The 19,088-nt window shown below is 36.4% G+C and overlaps 1 protein-coding gene across 4 annotated transcripts in view; it reads right to left on the bottom strand.

Annotated features, from left to right (window-relative positions):
• PPP1R12A (protein phosphatase 1 regulatory subunit 12A) overlaps positions 1–14,262 on the bottom strand; it is a 142,325-nt gene extending 128,063 nt beyond the window's left edge. For 2 of the 4 annotated variants that reach the window (XM_025881435.2, XM_025881436.2), the window contains exon 1: positions 13,778–14,262. In XM_025881435.2, coding sequence (XP_025737220.1) covers positions 13,778–14,014 — 237 coding nt within the window. In that variant the 5' untranslated portion in view covers positions 14,015–14,262. The remainder of the gene's footprint in view (positions 1–13,777) is intronic. The other 2 variants (XM_025881437.2, XM_025881439.2) reach the window with 1 other exon arrangement.
• Positions 14,263–19,088: the final 4,826 nt, after the last annotated feature.

Here is a 19,088-nt window from a genome sequence, read left to right as displayed (position 1 = left end):
TCTTCATCATTTTTTCTCCTTGTTTTAAAAGAATTAAAAAATGACATAATTAGAAATCTGCTCTATTTCCCTCCCAGAGATAACCACTGTTAACAGTTGGGAGTAATTTCCCCAGATTTCTTTTCTATGCAAACAACTTTTTCCCCCAAAATGGAATCATACCATACAGTCTAGAAACTAACTTTTTGATACTTAAATATTTTTTGAAAGAGAACAATTTATGTACTATCAATCCATTTTTCACATAAACACATATATCTCTCCCCACCACCCCCTATCCCAGATTAGCTTTAAATGTCAAGGGTGGGTTGAAAAGGGAAAAGACACCATGTTAATTCTGCACTAAAGTTTAAAATATAATACCATTTCCTATTTTGTCTAAGCTGAAACCAGTCTAAAAATGCTTCAAGGTCAAAATAACCCACATAACCTTTGTACAACTGCTACTTTTCTCATTAAATGTGCAACTTAAAAAGTATTAAAATGCAAAAAAGTCAAAAATACTCAAAGCAACTCTAGTAAAATTTTGGGCAAAACAAAACAAAACAAAAAACCTTTAAAATGTATTAGGTAAAAGAATAAGGGAAATCATCAGGGAAAAGCAAATTAAAACCACAGTGAGATATCACCTCACACTTACCAGAATGGCTAAAATCAAAAAGACAAGAAATAACAAATGTTGGCAAGGATATGGAGAAAAGGGAACCCTAACGCACTATTGGTGGGAATGCATATTGGTACAGCCACTGTGGACCGTAAACAGTCCCTCAAAAAATTAAAAATAGAATTACCATATAATCCAGTAAATTCCACTACTGGGTATTCATCCAAGAAAACAAAAACACAAATTTAAAAAAATATATCCACCCCTATGTTTACTGCAGCATTATTTATAATAAACAAGATATGGATGCAACCCAAGTGCCCACTGATAGATGAATGGATTAAGAAGATGTGGTATACACACACACACTGGGATATTACTCTTCCATTAAAAAAAGAACATCTTGACATTTGCAGCAACATGCATGGACCTAAAAAGTATAATGCTAAGTGAAATAAGTCAGTCAGAGAAAGACAAATAAATACCACATGATTTCACTCACATGTGGAATTTAAGAAATGAACAAAAGAAAAAAAATTTAAAAAATCAGACTTTAAATAGAGAATAAACTGGTGGTTGCCAGAGGGGATGTGGGTGAGAGAAAGGTGAAATAGATAAAAGGAATTAAGAGTATATTTATCTTGAAGAGCACTGAGAAATGTACAGAATTGCTGAATCATTATATTGTACACCTGAAACTAATATATCACTATATGTTAATTATACTTGAATAAAAAATATATTAGACAAAAGAAATATATCAGGTTGTAAGTTTCTTATTTATAACTAATATTTTATCTTTACTTTCCCTGAAAACACAACTTAGTAAATTTAGAAACTGAGGAAAGTTAGATTGTTGACTGAATGCTTTAACTGTACCACTGTGAGCAAAATCCAACATGCTCTGAAAAAAATCTAATCTCATCTCTCATTTTAATCTGACCTTATTTTCACAATGCATTATTTTAGGAATAAAAGACTTTTAGATTGTTACTACTACTATGACTTTATTCCTAACAGCTTTGTGCTCCACCCCCTGAAGCCCCTAAAAACACATACTCTGTTCTCCCCCACAATGTCATAAAAGTAAATCTGGCTTTACTTCTAAGTTCCTAATGAATTCTTCTGAACTTGAAAGGCACAGGAAAAACAAACACAAAATTCTGCATTTATTTTTAGATAGTTCACCAAAATCTTAAAAAAAAAAAGTCTAACCATGAATCCTTATCCTCTGGTTTCTCTATAGCCTCATAAATCATTTTCTATTTGGTATTCACATTTCTAGAAAACCACGGAGATCTAAGAAAAAAGGCTAAGTCCAAGACTAAAAAAAAAACAAAAAAACCTCCAAACAAGATTTTGATTTATTATTTATCGTCAGGCCACCCTTTCTCCATGCTGGCTCAAGAACTTGTATATCCTTTTGCATACATTTTGCACTTCATTATAATTTCTTGTTAACTGCCAGTCTCCCCCAATAGCATTCAAATATACTCTGCTTCTGACCTATACAGTAAGCACACAGTATTTACTGAATAGAATATATGCTGTGAAAAGCACCTTCACTCCACTCCAAACCAGAAGCCAAGTGCACGCACATCTCGGACTCCTATTCCCTCAGGTCAATCCACTTCCAATTCATACTAATTCTATTTCCTAAATATGTCTTGAGTCCATCTACTATTTTCCAACTCCATTGCCATTAAGTTAGTTCATCTTTTAGACTACTCAGTTTCCTAAACTAGTCCCCCTGCCCCCAGTCTTGTTCTCTTTTCAGTACATTCTCCACATTGCAGCCAAAGTGATTTTTCTTAAAGAGAAAATTTTATTGTCTCATTTAACCTCATTAAAATCTTTCAACACTTCTGTTCACCTCCAGTTCTCTTTGAACATACTATTCCCTCTCTCTGAAATAATTTTCTACATCTTTCTGTCCCTCACAACCCTGGCTTTTACTCATCACTCAGCAGCTCAAACATCAACTTTCCCCAAGAAGCCTTCCTGCTCCCCAATTCTGGGTACGACGTGCCTTCACAAACTTCCACAGCACTCTGTACTACTACCATTATATATCATTACACATGACTGACATAAATTTATAATTACTTCTATATTTATCTACATACCTCAGTACGCTGCAAGCTGTGTTAGGGTAAGGATAATGTTTGGCCATCCTCTCTGCCACTAAGCTTAGGGAGTTGGGGGGACTAGGAGAAGGTAATTACAGCCTCTGCCAATGCCTCAATCTTAGTGGCGAATACAAATTGAGAATTTCATTTTTAAAAAGATATTAATAGCTTATTGAGATATAATTCACACATCACACAATAGCCCATTTCAAGTATAGAACTGAAACAGTTTTAGTATATTCAGAGTTGTGTAACCATCACCACAATCAATTTTAGAACATTTTTTATCATGCTAAAAAGAAATGGTATACCCATTAGCAGTCACTCCCCATTTCCCCTTAACACCTCTAGCCTTTGACAACCATTAATCTATCTTCTATCTCTATATATTGCCTATTCTGAACATTTCATATAAATGGAATCATCCAATGTGTTCTTTTGTGACTGGCTACCTTTACTTAAACATAATGTCATTAAGATTCATCTATGTTTTATCAAGTGTTAGTATTTTGTTTAATTTAAGTTTAATTTAAAAAGAAGTTTATAAACCAGAAAATTAAATAGAATCCCATTTATAGAAAGTTATATACTGAATAAAAATGGATAAAGTAGAGTTTACTAAGGTTTAGTAAGGCCTCAGGCCTAAAAATCTGAATAATCTTTCTTTCTTTCTTTTTTTTTAAAGTAGGCTCCATATCCAACATGGAGCTTGAACTCATGACCCTGAGATCAAAAGTCACATGGCTGTACTAACTGAACCAGCCAGGCATCCCAGTATTTCTTTCTTTCTTTTTTTTTTATGTTTTTCTATGATACTTTACTTAAATAATTATTCTTAAATGTTTATTTGGGATAAAATACATATAGAATGATAAACAAACTTGAAAGTAAGCCATGTTCTAAAGTAAAAAGGAGATGGGGAGGACAAAAAAGCAAGAGTAGAAGACACTGAAGGCTTAGTAATTACTTAAGGCTTTTTCATGTCTATCACAGGATAAGTAAAAGTGTTGGAGATGATCATTTAAAGACATTTTATTGTAAAAAAAAAAAAGATGGTCAAAAGAGTTAAGTAGCAACAGACGTTTTGTAATGAAAAAAAAAAACCTGAATATGAGACAGTTTTTATGCAGACTGTTCCATGTACTTGGAAAGGATATACAGATTGCTGAACATGTCATCTGTTCCAATCTTTTAAGAAAAACTGTACAAATTAACATACTTCTGAGAAAAACAATAGCTCTTAACGAAATACAGTGTCATGATCTGGCAATAGTAGCATCAAAATCTTTTGTGGAAAACAAACATCTACAAAGAAACACCATGTTCAAATCACAAGCTAAAACACTGACTCATTTCACACAAAGTCTAGAATACAAAGACTACACCAGGTTAACATGAAGAAATTCTGAAGCATATATAAGTCCAATGTAAAAAGACAAATAAAATCCAATACGGCCTCGATATGATTATATTCCAATTAAAAATAAGCATTTTTTAAAATATCATCTAATCACTGATGGTATTAAATATGATTATCCATGTTCACCAGGCATATGGTCTGGTCACCAAATAACTATCCGTTTCAAAATTAAACTCTCCTGAAAGAAAAGAAAAAAAAAACCAAAACACTTCAGTACTGAAGATATTCGAAAGAGCATCCTGGAGCTGAAGAGCTCCAGAAATGTTCCAAACAAAAGTATTAACACTGGAATACATTTATAATCATCTAAAATAAGACTAAATAAAATGTACACACTTTAGTATGTTTCCTATAAAGGTAACTGGTATGCGTGTATGTGTGTGTTTTGAAAATTAATCCAGGAAAATATACTTTTCCACATGGTTAACTTCTAAGAGGGTATCACTTCACATTCTCACAAAATTTCTCTTTTGTACTATGCAAGTATTTAAGAAACTGACACAAACTTTCTATAACCTTATATTTTTGTTAGAGAACATGTTAAACTAACAAAAAATGTAATTTCAGCTCAAATATGACTTAATAATCAAGCTAAAGTAATGCTTTTTAAGTGAATCTCTCCCTGCAGAATATCTCACTCAATGCACATAAGGCATTTAAAAAGATTACTAAAAAGGTGACAGCTGAGGAATGCCTTCATTTCTTTTCATGGTTTCTACCGAATGTCATTTCAGAAATGCCTATACAACACATGACAATGTGGAATGTCTCCACCCATGAAAGAGCATTCGAGTCAAGCAAGCACACTTAGGGCAGTAACACAGAGCTCAAGTTTGTCTTTTTATGGTTAGTCAGCATAACAATGAAAAGATAAACAACCAAAATACAAATAAGGTCAGAAAATACTAGCATACAGTGATCCACAGTGAAAGTGTTATTTAGAAAAAAACAAAACAAAACTGTGATTAAAATCATTTGAAAATATGAATTAGCTTCTAATGCCAGTATACTAAGGACTCCTTTCCTAAACCAACAACCAACAATTTGTCTGAAAAAAATTCATTTTTTAAAATATATTGCATAAATGGAGCAAAATTCTGCTTATATTGGTAATCAGGAATATATTCCATTTCAAAAATAAATCTAAGATCCTGCTAAATTTTGACTATAACAATGGCCACCTCTGCATTTTAAGCATTATAAAAGCAAGTTACTGGTATAAGCACTTTTATTACAATATCTTTAATGTTTGTTAATTCTGTTGTGTTTACTCACACAAACTGTCATCATTTGGTTTTCTATGATCTCAGCCCTTCACAAGATTGGTCTACAATGTGTTCAATTTTTTTGTTAACCAACAAACTTTGTGCACCTGCTAAAATAAAATTCAAATACCAAAGAGGATTTAAAGAAAAATGAATCAAAATCCCTATTTGAAGGAATCCACTATTTTGTCTGGAGATAAGATATACTAACAATAGCTGGTAGCGTTTGGGTGCCAAACTTAGAGTTTAAACAGTAATTTAGAGAATCACTGTGTGCAGTGGTCATGCAAGTCTACACTTCGTGCTTTGAGATGTGCTTTAATATAAATAAGCTAGGAAATACATTCCAGAGGAAGATTACACGTGCAAAGGCTTACAGAAATATAAATATGAAACTCATGGTTCCTAAAATACGAACTGGTGGGTCACTTTCACTGGTTTTCTGAATCTCTCTAGGTAAGTTCTTTTTTGCTCCATCTTGGGTAATCAGGAGCCAGGCACTTGTACTTTAATGATCTGGCCTGCCACCACCCGAGTGCCATCATATTCTACCAAAAGGAGGACACAGGGAATACAGTCATTCATGAAATCTGTTCATCCTCAAATATTCTCTCTACTTGCATGAAAGACTATCAAGAAAATTTCTGGTCAATACAGTAATAATGTTATAGACTGACATGAATCCCCACTTTCCTTTATTTATTTGAATACCATAGCCTTTTGTTGTTAAAATATTTTTTCTTTATGAAAACGGTGATGATAGTATAAGGTGATCACGTTGGCAAATAAAAAGTAGGCTATCCTCTTTTAGTCAGTGAAACGTAAGCAAACATTTTACAGGTGCGTGAAATGTTAAAATTCAGGGAATGAGTGATTTAATGGACAACAAGTAAATCACATTTCAAATGATGCTCTCACTTATTACCAATAAGAAAAAAAATTCTGTTGCCATTTCCAAGTTAAGATCTAAAACATAATTTGGCTAAATTTTGCAAAATGATTTAAAAAATATTTTTATAACTTGGATATTCCTACTAACACAAGGCTTCCAATTAAAATCAAACATGATTAACATTAAAAAGTTTGTTTTACTAATTCATAAGTTAATTCAGTTAATTTTATTAGCATTCCATGTATTATCCCAAGTCCTAATTATAAATACCAATATAATCACTGTTCAAGAAGTAAACTGCAGATTAAATGGTAATGACAAACTCAAGGTTTTCTTTTTTTTTAAATTAATACTGATATGAGTATCATAACTTATCTCTCTAACATCTCTTCATTAAAAGTTAAGTGTGTGTGTAAATATATAAACAAAGCATGTACTATAAATGCATACCTAAAAATGCCTAAAGCAATATAAATTATTATTAGGATAAAGGAAAATAGAGACGGTTAAAGACTAAATTCTATGTCCTAAAAAAAGGGAGTTTTTGTTGCTTTTGTAACTTCCTTTGCAACTTCCCAAAGCACTCGATCAAATATTCTGCACATAATGACCAGTCAAAACCAATTTTGGCAGTTCCTAAAAATTAGGGCAGATTCTGAGATTAATTTAGATATAGTACTACTGCATTTCAGTTACCACAGAAAGCTCATAAAGGGGTTGGCTAGCTAAAACAAACGTAGATGAAGAAAAACCTGTGTGTGGGGCGCCTGGGTGGCTCAGTTGTTAGGCGCCTGCCTTTGGCTCAGGTTGTAATCCCAGAGTCCTAGGATCGAGCCCCGCATCGGGCTCCCTGCTCTGCGGAAAGCCTGCTTCTCCCTCTCCCACTCCCCCTGCTTGTGTTCCCTCTCTCGCTGTCTCTCTCTCTCTGTCAAATAAATAAATAAAATCTTGAAAAATTAAAGAAAAAATTGTGTGTGTATGTGTGTGTGTGTAGTGTGTGTTTCATTTGATTCTCAGCTGATTAACTGAGAAAACTCTAACTACTAGTCATCAACCATAATGACTGAAGATTTAAGAACACTTCTTCAGATTTAAAAGAAGAAATCTAGCATGGTGTTGAGTTTTGGCTTTGGAATCAGATAGACCTGCATGTTAGAATCCAGCTCTGTTGTTTATTATCTTGGTAATGCTGAGCACGAAAGAAGGCATGCTGTGAGAATTAAATGAGATACTGGTTGTAAAAGCATGTACCACAGTGTTCCACATATAACAAGTCCTCAGCAAATGTTCACCAGCCAATTTCACTTCTCAATAAAACACTGATAAGTCATGGCTAATATCCAACTCCAACTTAGAATAAACTCAAAAGGACTTCTGGAGGTCCTCAATCTTTCAAAGAGGTATACCAAAATGCCAATACTCCATCTTTTCAACATGATTGTGGAACCCCATAAAATTTCAAAAGAAAAGTGGGGGTAAAAACGGCAATATTTTTCAGGCAGAAAGGGAATGAAAACCAACTTCAGGAACCCTCAAGAAGTAATATGTTATAGCAGTAACAAAATAATTTTCTATACTCCCCAACCCCCATATAAGTCATCTTTCTAGTCATCTTTAAAAAAATCACCTAACAAGACTTTTTTTTTTTTTTTAAAGATTTTTTTTTTAAATAATCTTTATACCCGACACAGGGCTTGAATTTACAACCCCGCCATGAAGAGATGCATTGTTTGCCACCCCAACCAGCCCAGAGGAGCTCCCAGATTTTTTTTTTTTTTTTTTTTTTAAGTGCAAGTACTTTTCTTATGTGAACAGTACTTGTAAAATGTGGTAACAAATTTCTTCTATTCTATCTAGTGCTTCTAGCTGGTTGTACTAGAAAATGCTCAGTCACAGCTTGCAATCACACTAGCTGAAGTACATGAAAGATGGTCTTGGTTATGACACTTGAAAGTCAGACCACAAAACTGCTGCCAGGAAGCACAAAGGCAGCAACTGCAGAGAAGACACTGTAACAGCAGCAGTGCGGGCACCGGTGCCTTACCAGGGCACCCCATATATGGCTAGGGTTGTCCATTTATTTGCAGGAAGTGAGGGGCCAGTTTGGAGGGGTTAGAAGTTTTGTTTGTTTAGGTTTTTTTTTCCTTTTAATGGATTTAGGATGGTTTCAATAAAGAGTTTTAAGGGCCATCAGCATAAAGTGTTACAGTCTTTCAAATAAAAAAATTATGTAGAGAGAATAATTTACACCGCACATTCTTTTAAACAGATATTACTGTTATTTTTAAGTGATTCAGTAGATTCTTCTAAGATCTTAACAATCCCTCACCCTCCAAAAATAAACAATAAACTCTATATTCAGTTTTAAACAGATTTCTCATATATAGCAATTACACTATTCTCTAACAAGAGACTCAATATCAACCACTCCAATCTCTCCTCCTTTTGGTTGGAAAACACTTTAAGTAGCCCTATTAGAATACTTTTAAAGAGAGTTACATTTCAGATTAAGATTCAGTGAAAACGGCTTGGCTGAGAAGATTAAGCACTTAAGAAAAGACTGCACAAAAGTATTCCTTTTACTGTCAAGAGGGGAACTGCATATTTTTACAAAGAAGCTTCAAACGGCTCCCTTAAAGTTGATAAAATTTGTATTTTAAGAGCAAAAGGACTGAATACTAAACTTATCTGCAAGCCTGTCTCTATTGAAAAGTAAAAGGAAAACTTTATTTTAAAACTATAATAGCATAGAACATGGATCTAATTCTACTTTGTATTCCTCTATAAGACCTAGCTCAGACTCTCATAAAGAAGGTGGCAAATTAATTGATGACTCAACTAAATATTTTTCTCTCACTTAACCAAGATTTAAACTGGTTTAGGGTTTTTTAATAGGAAGGAAGTTAATTATCAAGAACTTTTTAAAAGCTCAAGATATTTTAAAAAAAATCTACACAGAAGATCCACAACAAAGATTTTCATTTGTTTTATGAACAGATAAGTTCTACTATGTGTAAAAACAGTAAGTACTGGATGTGAAGGCTTTAAAATTTATCTCACAATATACAAATTATAAATATTATAAATACAAAGTATAAAACTTCCGCACTTATAATACAAGGTAAAAGATACAAGTCAGTAAATCTTTAGTGAGCACCTAATATGTGCCAGGCTCTGAAAATACAAACATGTGGGAAATTGGGCCCTTATACTCTATTAGGAAAGACAAACTTAAAAACAAACACTATTCAGTAAGAAGCGTTTCAATAGCAGCAGAGAGGCAAAATATAAGACACAATGAGCACCCCAGAAGAAGAGTGTTTCTCCAGTGCCATAACATTACACAAATTCAAAGGACAGAAAGATCCCTACTGGCTGGCAATTCCATTGAACTCTGAAGAATAACTAAGATTTGACTGGCGAAGAAGGGAGGAAGGATATTCTAGTGGCAGAAAAAGCATGACCATAGGCATGTTAATAATAAGGTAAACAGCAAAAAAACAGAACAAATGGAGATACACCAGTTACAAGCTAAATGATGAAACACTTAAAATTTAAGGAGAGGAGTGACACAATGAAAGTGATATTATTAAAAAATTATTTTGATAGCAATATGAATGCTGGATTGGACCAGAGAGAGAATAAAGGCAGAGAAAGCAATTAACCTACTACTATACTCGGATAAAATAATAAAGGTATGAACTAGGTTGATAATAAGAGTAGCAAGGAAAAGAACTGATGCAAAGGCAATTGTGAAGATTGATTGGATATATATACACAAGGGGATGAATAAACAATAACTGGGATGCTTAAAGCTTGATCCAGAGACTAAATGACATCATTAAAAGAGTCAGAGGTATCAATGAGAAGATCAGGCTCGGTGAAGAAAGATTTAAGTTTTATTTCAGGTTGAATTCAAAGAAATTCCTGACAATGATGTAAAACTGAGTAATACTTAGACTGAAAAAAGGATATAGGTAAAGTCTAAGGATATGAAAACATATATACATGTGCATCGAAACTGTTAAGTGATAAAAGTAGAGTATAAAACTGATTTATAACTATGAAGATTCATGTTTGAATAAGAATCCTTTGAAGAAATCACAAAGCTAAATGTAAATGCAGTAATTGCTATTCTATGGCAGAGGCGGTTAACCTCTATTTACTATATTACTACTTAAATATACGTTTTTAAATATAAAATCACAACATAGTGAATAATATTTCATTTTAAATCAATACATCATCACCAGAAAAATGGAAATGAGGCACTGGAGCGCTGCAGAAATGTGAGAACTGGAAACTGACTTGGAAGTTACTGGCACAGAGGAAGCAGATAAGATTTTAAAGTAAAATCAAAGGTTAAACTCAACACTGAAGAAATCTCAGTCCTACATTTATGCATACCAGTATCAGGAGTAATCAGCAATAAGGCATTCTACAGAAACCCCTATTACTCTCCTAAAATCTTTATAAATGTATACTAAAATATAGATACAGATCACAAGGCAGAAAACTCAACCAGGTACCTATAAAATCAGAACTGATTAATGCTCACCAATAAAAATGAAAATCTACCCTAGACCTCAGTTGCAGAAAATGAGAAGTTTACTTTAGCTTTAATACTGTTCAGTATTGTTTTCTAGCTATGGGAGTCAGGGGGAGGGAGGCTATTCTAGAGACCAAGACAGGAAATTTGACAAGAACACTGCTTTTTCTCCAGTATGGATGACATACTTCTATACAAAAAGAATAGCTGAAAATTAAGTAGCTTTTGTAACTTCTAATGAAAAGGCACATTCAACCAATAAACTTTTAAATATAAGCTGCTTACATTAAAAATGTAAGTAAAATATTAGATTAAGTATATTTATGGGTTGTGAAATTTCTAAAACTTTTCTGACAGTGAAATTTAAGACACTTAATTAAAACCAAAAAGGTAAATGAATATTCCAAAAGACTAATCAATAATTAAACTAGCAAAAAGATTTTAGGTATCACATGATCTTTTGAAAAGTTAAATTAAAAAAACACTATTCAAGGGTCATTAAATCAGTGGGTCAATTTTAGGTTTTATAACTTAAGTATTTAAAACAAGCAGCACTCAAGAGATTTCTTAAAAGCTTAAAATTTTCTTGTGATTCTTTTTTAAAAAGTTTTATTTATCACCTTTCACTATCTGTTGTCCTGAATTTGCCCAAAGCAAACTCCTTGTTCTCACAGTCACAATGGGAAAAAAGTACAAGAGTTGATAAAAAAGAGAGTGGAGAAAACATGATAAAAATTTTAGTACTTGATATTTTAAAGACTAGCGTCAGTGACTTAAGGAATGTGCAGATAAACTACAAAAAGATATTATGCAAATAATTATGCATAAACTTTGAAACTTCTGCTTAAAAGCTTCTCAACTAAAACAAAATACCCAATAAAGACTATACCTATATGGTGCCAAACTAACTACTGAATTCAGTTTATCAGGAAAATATTGATAAATCTGCTGATTCTTGCAACATGTCCAAACTGAGAGGGAAAAAAACCCTTTAAGAGTCTGTTACATGTATTTTCTCCTACCGAGGCCAATATTACACCAATATAAGCATTAGAAAATTTCCTCTTCCTCCAAGTCAATACAATCGGGTCCCTCCACAAGTGTGAAAATTTTAAATTTCTACTTGACAATTTTAATAAAACATATTGATGTAAACCATTATCCAACTGTACCTTGACCTACGCATACAATAACTGTGTCTTTCAAAATCAATTCCCTACTAAAACATACAAATTACACTTGAACGATCCTTCATCTTACATAACTACATTATCATTTTTAGTGCTAAAGTTTCTTTCATGCTCAATGCCATGTTTTTAGAATCTAGAGTTTGCTATGCTTTAAAATAAACCTCAGCCAAATAAAAAGTATGCTATACTTTAGAGACTCTAAATTTACGGAATAGAAAAACAACTACCGACCGCGCTATATTTTTACTAGGTGCCACATTCTGAATTCCAGATTTGTCCTGCAATTTGTCAGTGATTTCAATCCATCAAGTCAACTTTGTAAACAAAGGCTATAAGCCAAGTTTGATACGAGAATTCAGTTAAATAAAACTTAAAACGGTCATCATTCACCAAACAGGAAGCAGTAAAAGGAAAATGCCACCACACACCTTTTAAAAAGGCAGCAAGGCAATATTCATAAAATATAAAGCCTTAAGTTTCAACCTCTCAAACAAGTTTTTGTTACACTATTAAATAAAATACAGCTATGATCTTCCACGTATAATTAAGGCAACTTTGAGACAGTTTACAAATCTTTTCATTTTAAGGGGAAGCTATTGCTGTGAACTCGTTTTCTAAGTAATTCCAAATTGCCCACTAAGAAAATGGAAAGAGTCTGTGTCTTGTCACCTATTACCATCACTTAAAAATTGCTTTTTATGCAGAACTCTACGTGGTTGTGTTGCTTCTGGCCTGTTAAAGGCAAAGCAACATTATCTCTGGATTGCCAATAGTTTCTCCTTATTTGGCTAACATTGAGAGATCCCAATCAGACTACTATAAAACTTTAATATGCACAAAGCATCCATTTTGAGAAAAGTTTGTGAACAGCTTTCTTTTTTTCCACCCCCAAAAGGAAAATCAGAGTTTGGTAATCGGCTCTGAGAAGCGTGCCCCGTGTTTATTCTTCTCTAACCCCAGTGCACACCCCAAGACGTGAGGCTCGAGGATCTCTGACACTGCGGCAAACTCTTCTCCGAAAGACACTTCAGTACAATCGGGTCCGGCGGTGGGCAAGCCCTTCTGAACGCTTCCTTACCTTATCCACCTCCATCCCTTCCCTTTCACCCGGAGCAGATCAGCTAATTACATCCCGTTTTTCCCCCTCCCCAATGACCAAGAGTAATAAAGGAGAAAACAGGAAATCGTCGCCCAGGCACTAGACTTAGGGCTCTTGATTACTACTATTATCATCATAATTTGTAATCAAGTCCTAAAAACTACAGCAAATCCAATGCCCATCTACAAGCCAAAGACGTCCATCTGCCCAAGTGTCCCTAATGCCTCTTGTTGGTCGTTTTCTTTAGCAACCCCGTCGTCCAAGTATATCACTGACATCGGGCCCAGGTACAACCCCAGTACACCCCACCCGGTCTCGACCCCAAATCCCAGACACACGTCTACAAATGGCCCTGGGGCCCCAAGCTGATCACAGTCCCTTTTTCCTCTGCCCCGGAAATCACCCGGTTCCCAACTCCAGCATCAACTAGTCTGAAGGGGGCCTCAAGCCAGAAGCCCTCCCACCACCAGTTCTCTCCCCCCTCCCTCTCGGGAAGCCGCCCCCTCACCCCGCAGCAGGGAGTCTCCCGCCGCCCCCAGCCTCCAGAGGCCGAGAGCGCAGAGAAGGCCCCAGCGGGAGGCCGACGAGAACCCGCAGAGTCAGGAGAGCCGGCGGCAGGGTGCACAGACCTGGTGCAGGGCAGTGAGTCCGTCCACATTGGCGTAATTGATGTCGGCGCCGCGGTGCAGCAGCTTGAGGACCTCGTCCGTGTCGCCGCTGGAGCAAGCAGCCAGAAAGACGGCGCCATCGTCGAACTTCACCTTGGTCTTCTGGCGCTTCACCACGGGAGGCTCGAGGTCCGTCTCGGAGCCGATCCAGCGCTTCAGCTGCTCGTTCCGCTTCTGCTTCGCGTCCGCCATCTTCATCCCCTCTCCTGCCGCCGGGTCTTCTTATCGCGAGGGGGGGAAGGGGGAGGCGGAGAGGGAAGAGAGGGGAGGCAGGGGGTGTGTGACTGTTTCTATGAGTGCGGGCCAGAGGAGGGCTGGGAACCCGGAGGAGAAGCTCGAGACTTCCAGTATCCCACAGAGCACTGGGGCGGCGCGCCCGGCCGAGCGGACCTCCCTTCCTACCCCAGAAGCCCTCCCGCCCCCGGCCCGGCCACCCGTCACCGGCGGCCAATCTAACGTAACTTCGCGAGATCCGGACAGGGAGGCGCCCTTCGGCCAGTGCGCATGCGCCCTAGGCCTGTGCCCGCCCCAGGAAGAGCGCTCCCGCGAACTGCGGCGGGGGCGGCTAGGCCACCGGAGGGAAGCGGGTGTGGTCCAGGCCGCCCGGGCTGCGGGGGCTGGGACCAACCTGGAAGGGCGGAGACACGGAAGGAAGGTTGTCCCGCCTGGCTGAGGGCTCTTGGGGTTCCGGAGGCCGACAGTTGGGCTGTACGCCGCCTCTACCGGGCCGACCTGCCTCCAGGGCTGTCTGAGCTCCGCAGAGTCGTTCGCTCAGGGCGGAGGATTTTCCTATTGGCTGCGTTATTTGAATGGAATGGAGGATAGGACGTGAATTAGGCGCTTATGATTTCTCTTTCTGAGGAACTCGGATGAACTTGGGCATGTCAGTATTGATAAGCTCTTAAAAGTGGGATCTGTGTAGCCGAGGGCTCTGGTGTCAGTTATCCCAGACCTCAGTCCTCGGTGACCGCCTGGTAACAAGGGTTGACCTGCGGTTAATTGCAGTGGCTTCCTGCCAACCTCCACTGTAGAAACGTCTTTCCTCTTATGCTTGTTTTTTGTTGCTTTGTTTTGCTTTTTCTCTCACGCGTATTTCGAGTCCTCTTACCCTTTCTTCAGTGCTCTAAGCCTGCCTTGTACTACCAGTGAGTTTAACAGCCTTGTTACTGGTCCTAACCTTTTAAGGGATTTCTGGTTCCTACTCCATTGCTTTCTAAGGATGGGTAAAGACCCAGCTGCTTCCAGAGTTCAAAGGAATGTTAATATTACGCAGTTAATTCATTTGGTATTTATTGAATATTTACTATGTGCCGATTATTGTTCTAGGCACTGGCGATCCATTGACCATAATGAGATATTTAAACCACCTTTTGAGGTTACGTGTCCGGAAAAAAAAGACTTTGTAAATCGTTATAATCATTAAAAAAAAAAAAGCTTTTTATCTTTGTCTTGTTTGACACCACGTACAAGACTTGTAACAATAGCTAAAGCCTTTCAAGCCATCTATTTGCAGTCTCCACCAACTGATAGATTTTTTAAACACTCCATTGTTTTCATCCACTACAGGTTTTCAGAACATTTAGAGCCAAAGTAAGAAAAGTCATTACTTTTTACCATTAAATGGAATTTTAGGGATCATCTAGACTGATTCCCCAAAGAACTAATTAATTTTACTCAGCAGCAGGATTAGGATTCCTTCAGCAAGTATTATGCACCTGTACTGGGCAGGCATTGTTCTAGATGCTGGGGATGCAGCAGTGAACAATTAAGCTTTTCTTATCCTCCAGTAGACTACACTGCAGCCTATCATACTGAGAAAATAATTGAGTAAAAAGCAAGTAGGAAGCCACCTGCCTGTAAGAATGAATTTTCTGAAATGCAAAAACTAGGATAATGATAGAACCCAAATTAGGGTAAAAATATTTCCACTGGAAATATTGTAGAAATAGAAAGTGAGTGTAACATGCATAAAATGCACCAATGGTAATATCAGACCTTTGAATAATGATGGTGTTAGGAGCTGAAGAACTGTTAATGCTAAAATAATAAAATTTCTATTCACTCTAAGAGCTCCAGAATATAGCTCTTACAGTAAGAGAAAGGAATCTGAGAACTGCCTTGTCAGCTTTTCTGTCTACCCAGAAAAACTGACAAACTTACCCTTACTGTTTCCCAAGAATGTTATGGTTGATTTGGTAGCCCTTAAAAGTCCTCTGAAATACAGATTGGTATCTCAAGGTTTCGTGTGGACAAGAGTTTGATGGGAAGTATGCTATTTCGGATTCAAGTACTTCAAAATGTAGAATTAATAAAATGACAGTTTATTAATAAACCATAAATAGCTAAGTATCAGTTACCAAAGGCTAGCAGTCAAAAACAAAACAAACACAACAAAAACCCACCTGGGCTATTGTATGCAAATTTCAGTGAGTTTAGCTTTCTTTCCCCAGCTCTGAGGGTCAGCAAGTTCCATGTTAATCTCATTGGAAGTAGTCTTAAACTGCACCCCTGCTGTGCCTTGTAGGGAGGATTTTTTTTAAAATGATATTATTGAATAAATACTGAAGACTTATGGCTAATTCCAGAAGAGGCAAAATTTCTTATTTAAAAAACAACAATACAAAGCTAATCACTTCATAATACTTTAGTAGCTGAGTGAACTTCAAACTTTAAGCAGAAGAAGAAATGAAAATACAAAATAAAAATTGAACTATATTAATTTGCTAACTGGTTTTCTTTGCTGCAGCAAGTCATCAGTCATGTTGGGGTCTTAATTACATGCAGGAAGTTGTCAAAAGGAAATATGTATTTTTTTTTTAAGATTTTATTTTTAAGTAATCTCTATACCCAACATGGGGTTTGAACTCACAACACCAAGACCAAGAGTCACATGTTCAACCAGCTGAGCCAGGTAGATGGTCCCAAGAATATGTAGGTTTTTAAAAGCCTAATTACATCACAGATATCCCCTACTAACCATTAATTTAGTTGTTAATTATGATCAATTTGAAAAATTTTTAATTAAATCATTAACTTATTTTAAATGTTTACACACATGAAGCTTAGATATTTTTCTGTTCTCTCTCTCTGAGAGAGAATCCGGCAATAATATGATACAACACTTATAATCAAGTTTATTATTAGAAAAACAACTAGAGAGGGACACCTGGGTCGCTCAGGTCGGTTGGGTGTCTGCCTTCTGCTCAGGTCATGATCCCAGGGTTCTGAGATCGAGTTCCGCTTTGGGCTCCCTGTGCAGTTGGGAGCCTGCTTCTCCCTCTGCCTGCTGCTTCCCCTGTTTTGTGCTCTCTCTCTCACTTTGACAAATAAATAAAAAGAAGAACAACTAGAGAATGTAGTAATATAGGCACAAAAGCTTGTGTGTGTATGGCCTTAACTTAGTACCAACCTATACAATGTGGAGATTTGTTTATTTACTTATGAATGAATCTAAACTTGAAAATATATTCAATTATATTGTAATATGTGAACACAGAACGAGAAAAGGAAAATTTTAAAGTCAACCCAAGCAAAAAATAAAAATTTGAGAATTAGCCTTTTGTTCGGTAAAAGACTGGTCAATTGCCAGATGGTAAAAAGCTTTTTTACATGGCAAAAGAAGTCAATCTCTAATTATTAAAATAGTTAAGGGTGGCTCAGTCAGTTAAGCATCTGACTCTTGGTTTCAACTAAGGTCATGATCTCATGGGTGTTGAGGTCAAGCCCCACTTAGGGCTTTGCACTCAGCAGGGAGTCTGCTTGAAGATTCTTCTTCTGATGATCCTCCTGCACAGTCTCTGTCTCTCTCAAAATAGATAAATAAATCTTAAAAAAAAAAATAGTTAACTCTTGGGATCCACATTGTTTCTTTGCTTAATTGATAGCTCACTGCTTTGCCAGCCTTTATAATCTTTGTAATACTGAAGGTATATCTCAGTAATACAATGTAGGATACTAAAATTTTCCAAAAACCAACTTCTGTTCAGTGAATCTTTTTCCATGTTAACTTTTATTATACAGTTGGAAATGTATTTTGGTACAAAGTGTATGTAAGATAATAAGAAAAGTCATACATTTAAGTTCTCATCCCTAATTGAAACCTGAAATTCTAATTTACTTTTATACAGTAGAGAATAGGAGAGTCAACAAGGCAGTTTGGTCTTATCTCCTGTATTCTACACCTGGGCTAGCCTCTCTTCTCCTGTGTAACAATGTCTTCCAAATGTTGTTTTTAGGAACCTAAAGAAAAGTTTACAATCTGCTAGAATCAAAAGATATTCAGTCCCACCCAGATTGTTGACTGGGACCAACCCTGAATCACCCTAAGTTGCTTCAGACTCTACTTTTAGAACAACCCTGATTTCTAGATCATAGCATCTAAGCCCTTGCCTTGACTCTGGGTTACAAAGTCAGCCTCACCCCCAGACCCAATGGTCCACTACTCTGTAAGTCATCTTGCTTTTAACTCTTCAGGGTAAATGCTCTGTCACATCTGGCTTCATCCCAAAAACCTAACCCTCATACATTTACTTGTGGCTGATATTCTCACGAAGCTCCCCTGGTCCCCATAAATAGGCAATCGGATGAATGTCTGGCAACAATTCAAAGTACAGAAATAGTGCTAAAAAGATGACGACTTGCCTCTAATGCACATGACTTAACAACCTGTATCATGGTCAGTGTCGGAACATCACATGGCCATTCATATGAATTTCTTAATTTAGTGTTCCCCAAACTTTGTCATGATTTTTGCCTGATCCAGAAACCACAAATACTATTAAAATGTTTCCTTTAACCTTTAAAAAAAACTTAGATTTATTTTTTAAGATAGATTTATTTTAAAGGAAACATTGTCATTTTTGTAGGTGGAAAACATTTCCAACTGACATAAATAAAAGAAGACCTTAAGAGCAAATGCAATGAAAACAAAATGTTATACTAGTTATGTTACCTATCTAGGTTCCAGGCCCAAGGCCTCTTCTCAATTTGTTAAAAAAGGAAGATTGGCAAGTGTTGGGTATATTAACATCAACCTGTTATTTTTCTACATAATCACAAAGATTAAAGTACATTGAAAAGAGAATAGCCTTTTTGCTAAGTGCTTCACTGGTGTTTGAATGTCCCATCCATCTAAAATTACTTCGTGTACTACCATTCTACATGTCCTACACTTTGGGGAACACTGGCTGACTTTAATTACCATGTATAATAATAATTATAATTAATTTTATGAGGATTACAAGAAGGGCCTTCATGACACACCCTCCTCTGG

Source organism: Callorhinus ursinus, unplaced genomic scaffold, assembly GCF_003265705.2.
Source record: "Callorhinus ursinus isolate GAN/ISIS: 27379988/994484 unplaced genomic scaffold, GSC_fseal_2.0 scaffold14, whole genome shotgun sequence".
Classification (NCBI taxonomy): Eukaryota; Metazoa; Chordata; class Mammalia; order Carnivora; family Otariidae; genus Callorhinus; species Callorhinus ursinus.
Note: the sequence above shows the minus strand (reverse complement) of the source record. Positions and strands in the feature narration are given on the sequence as shown.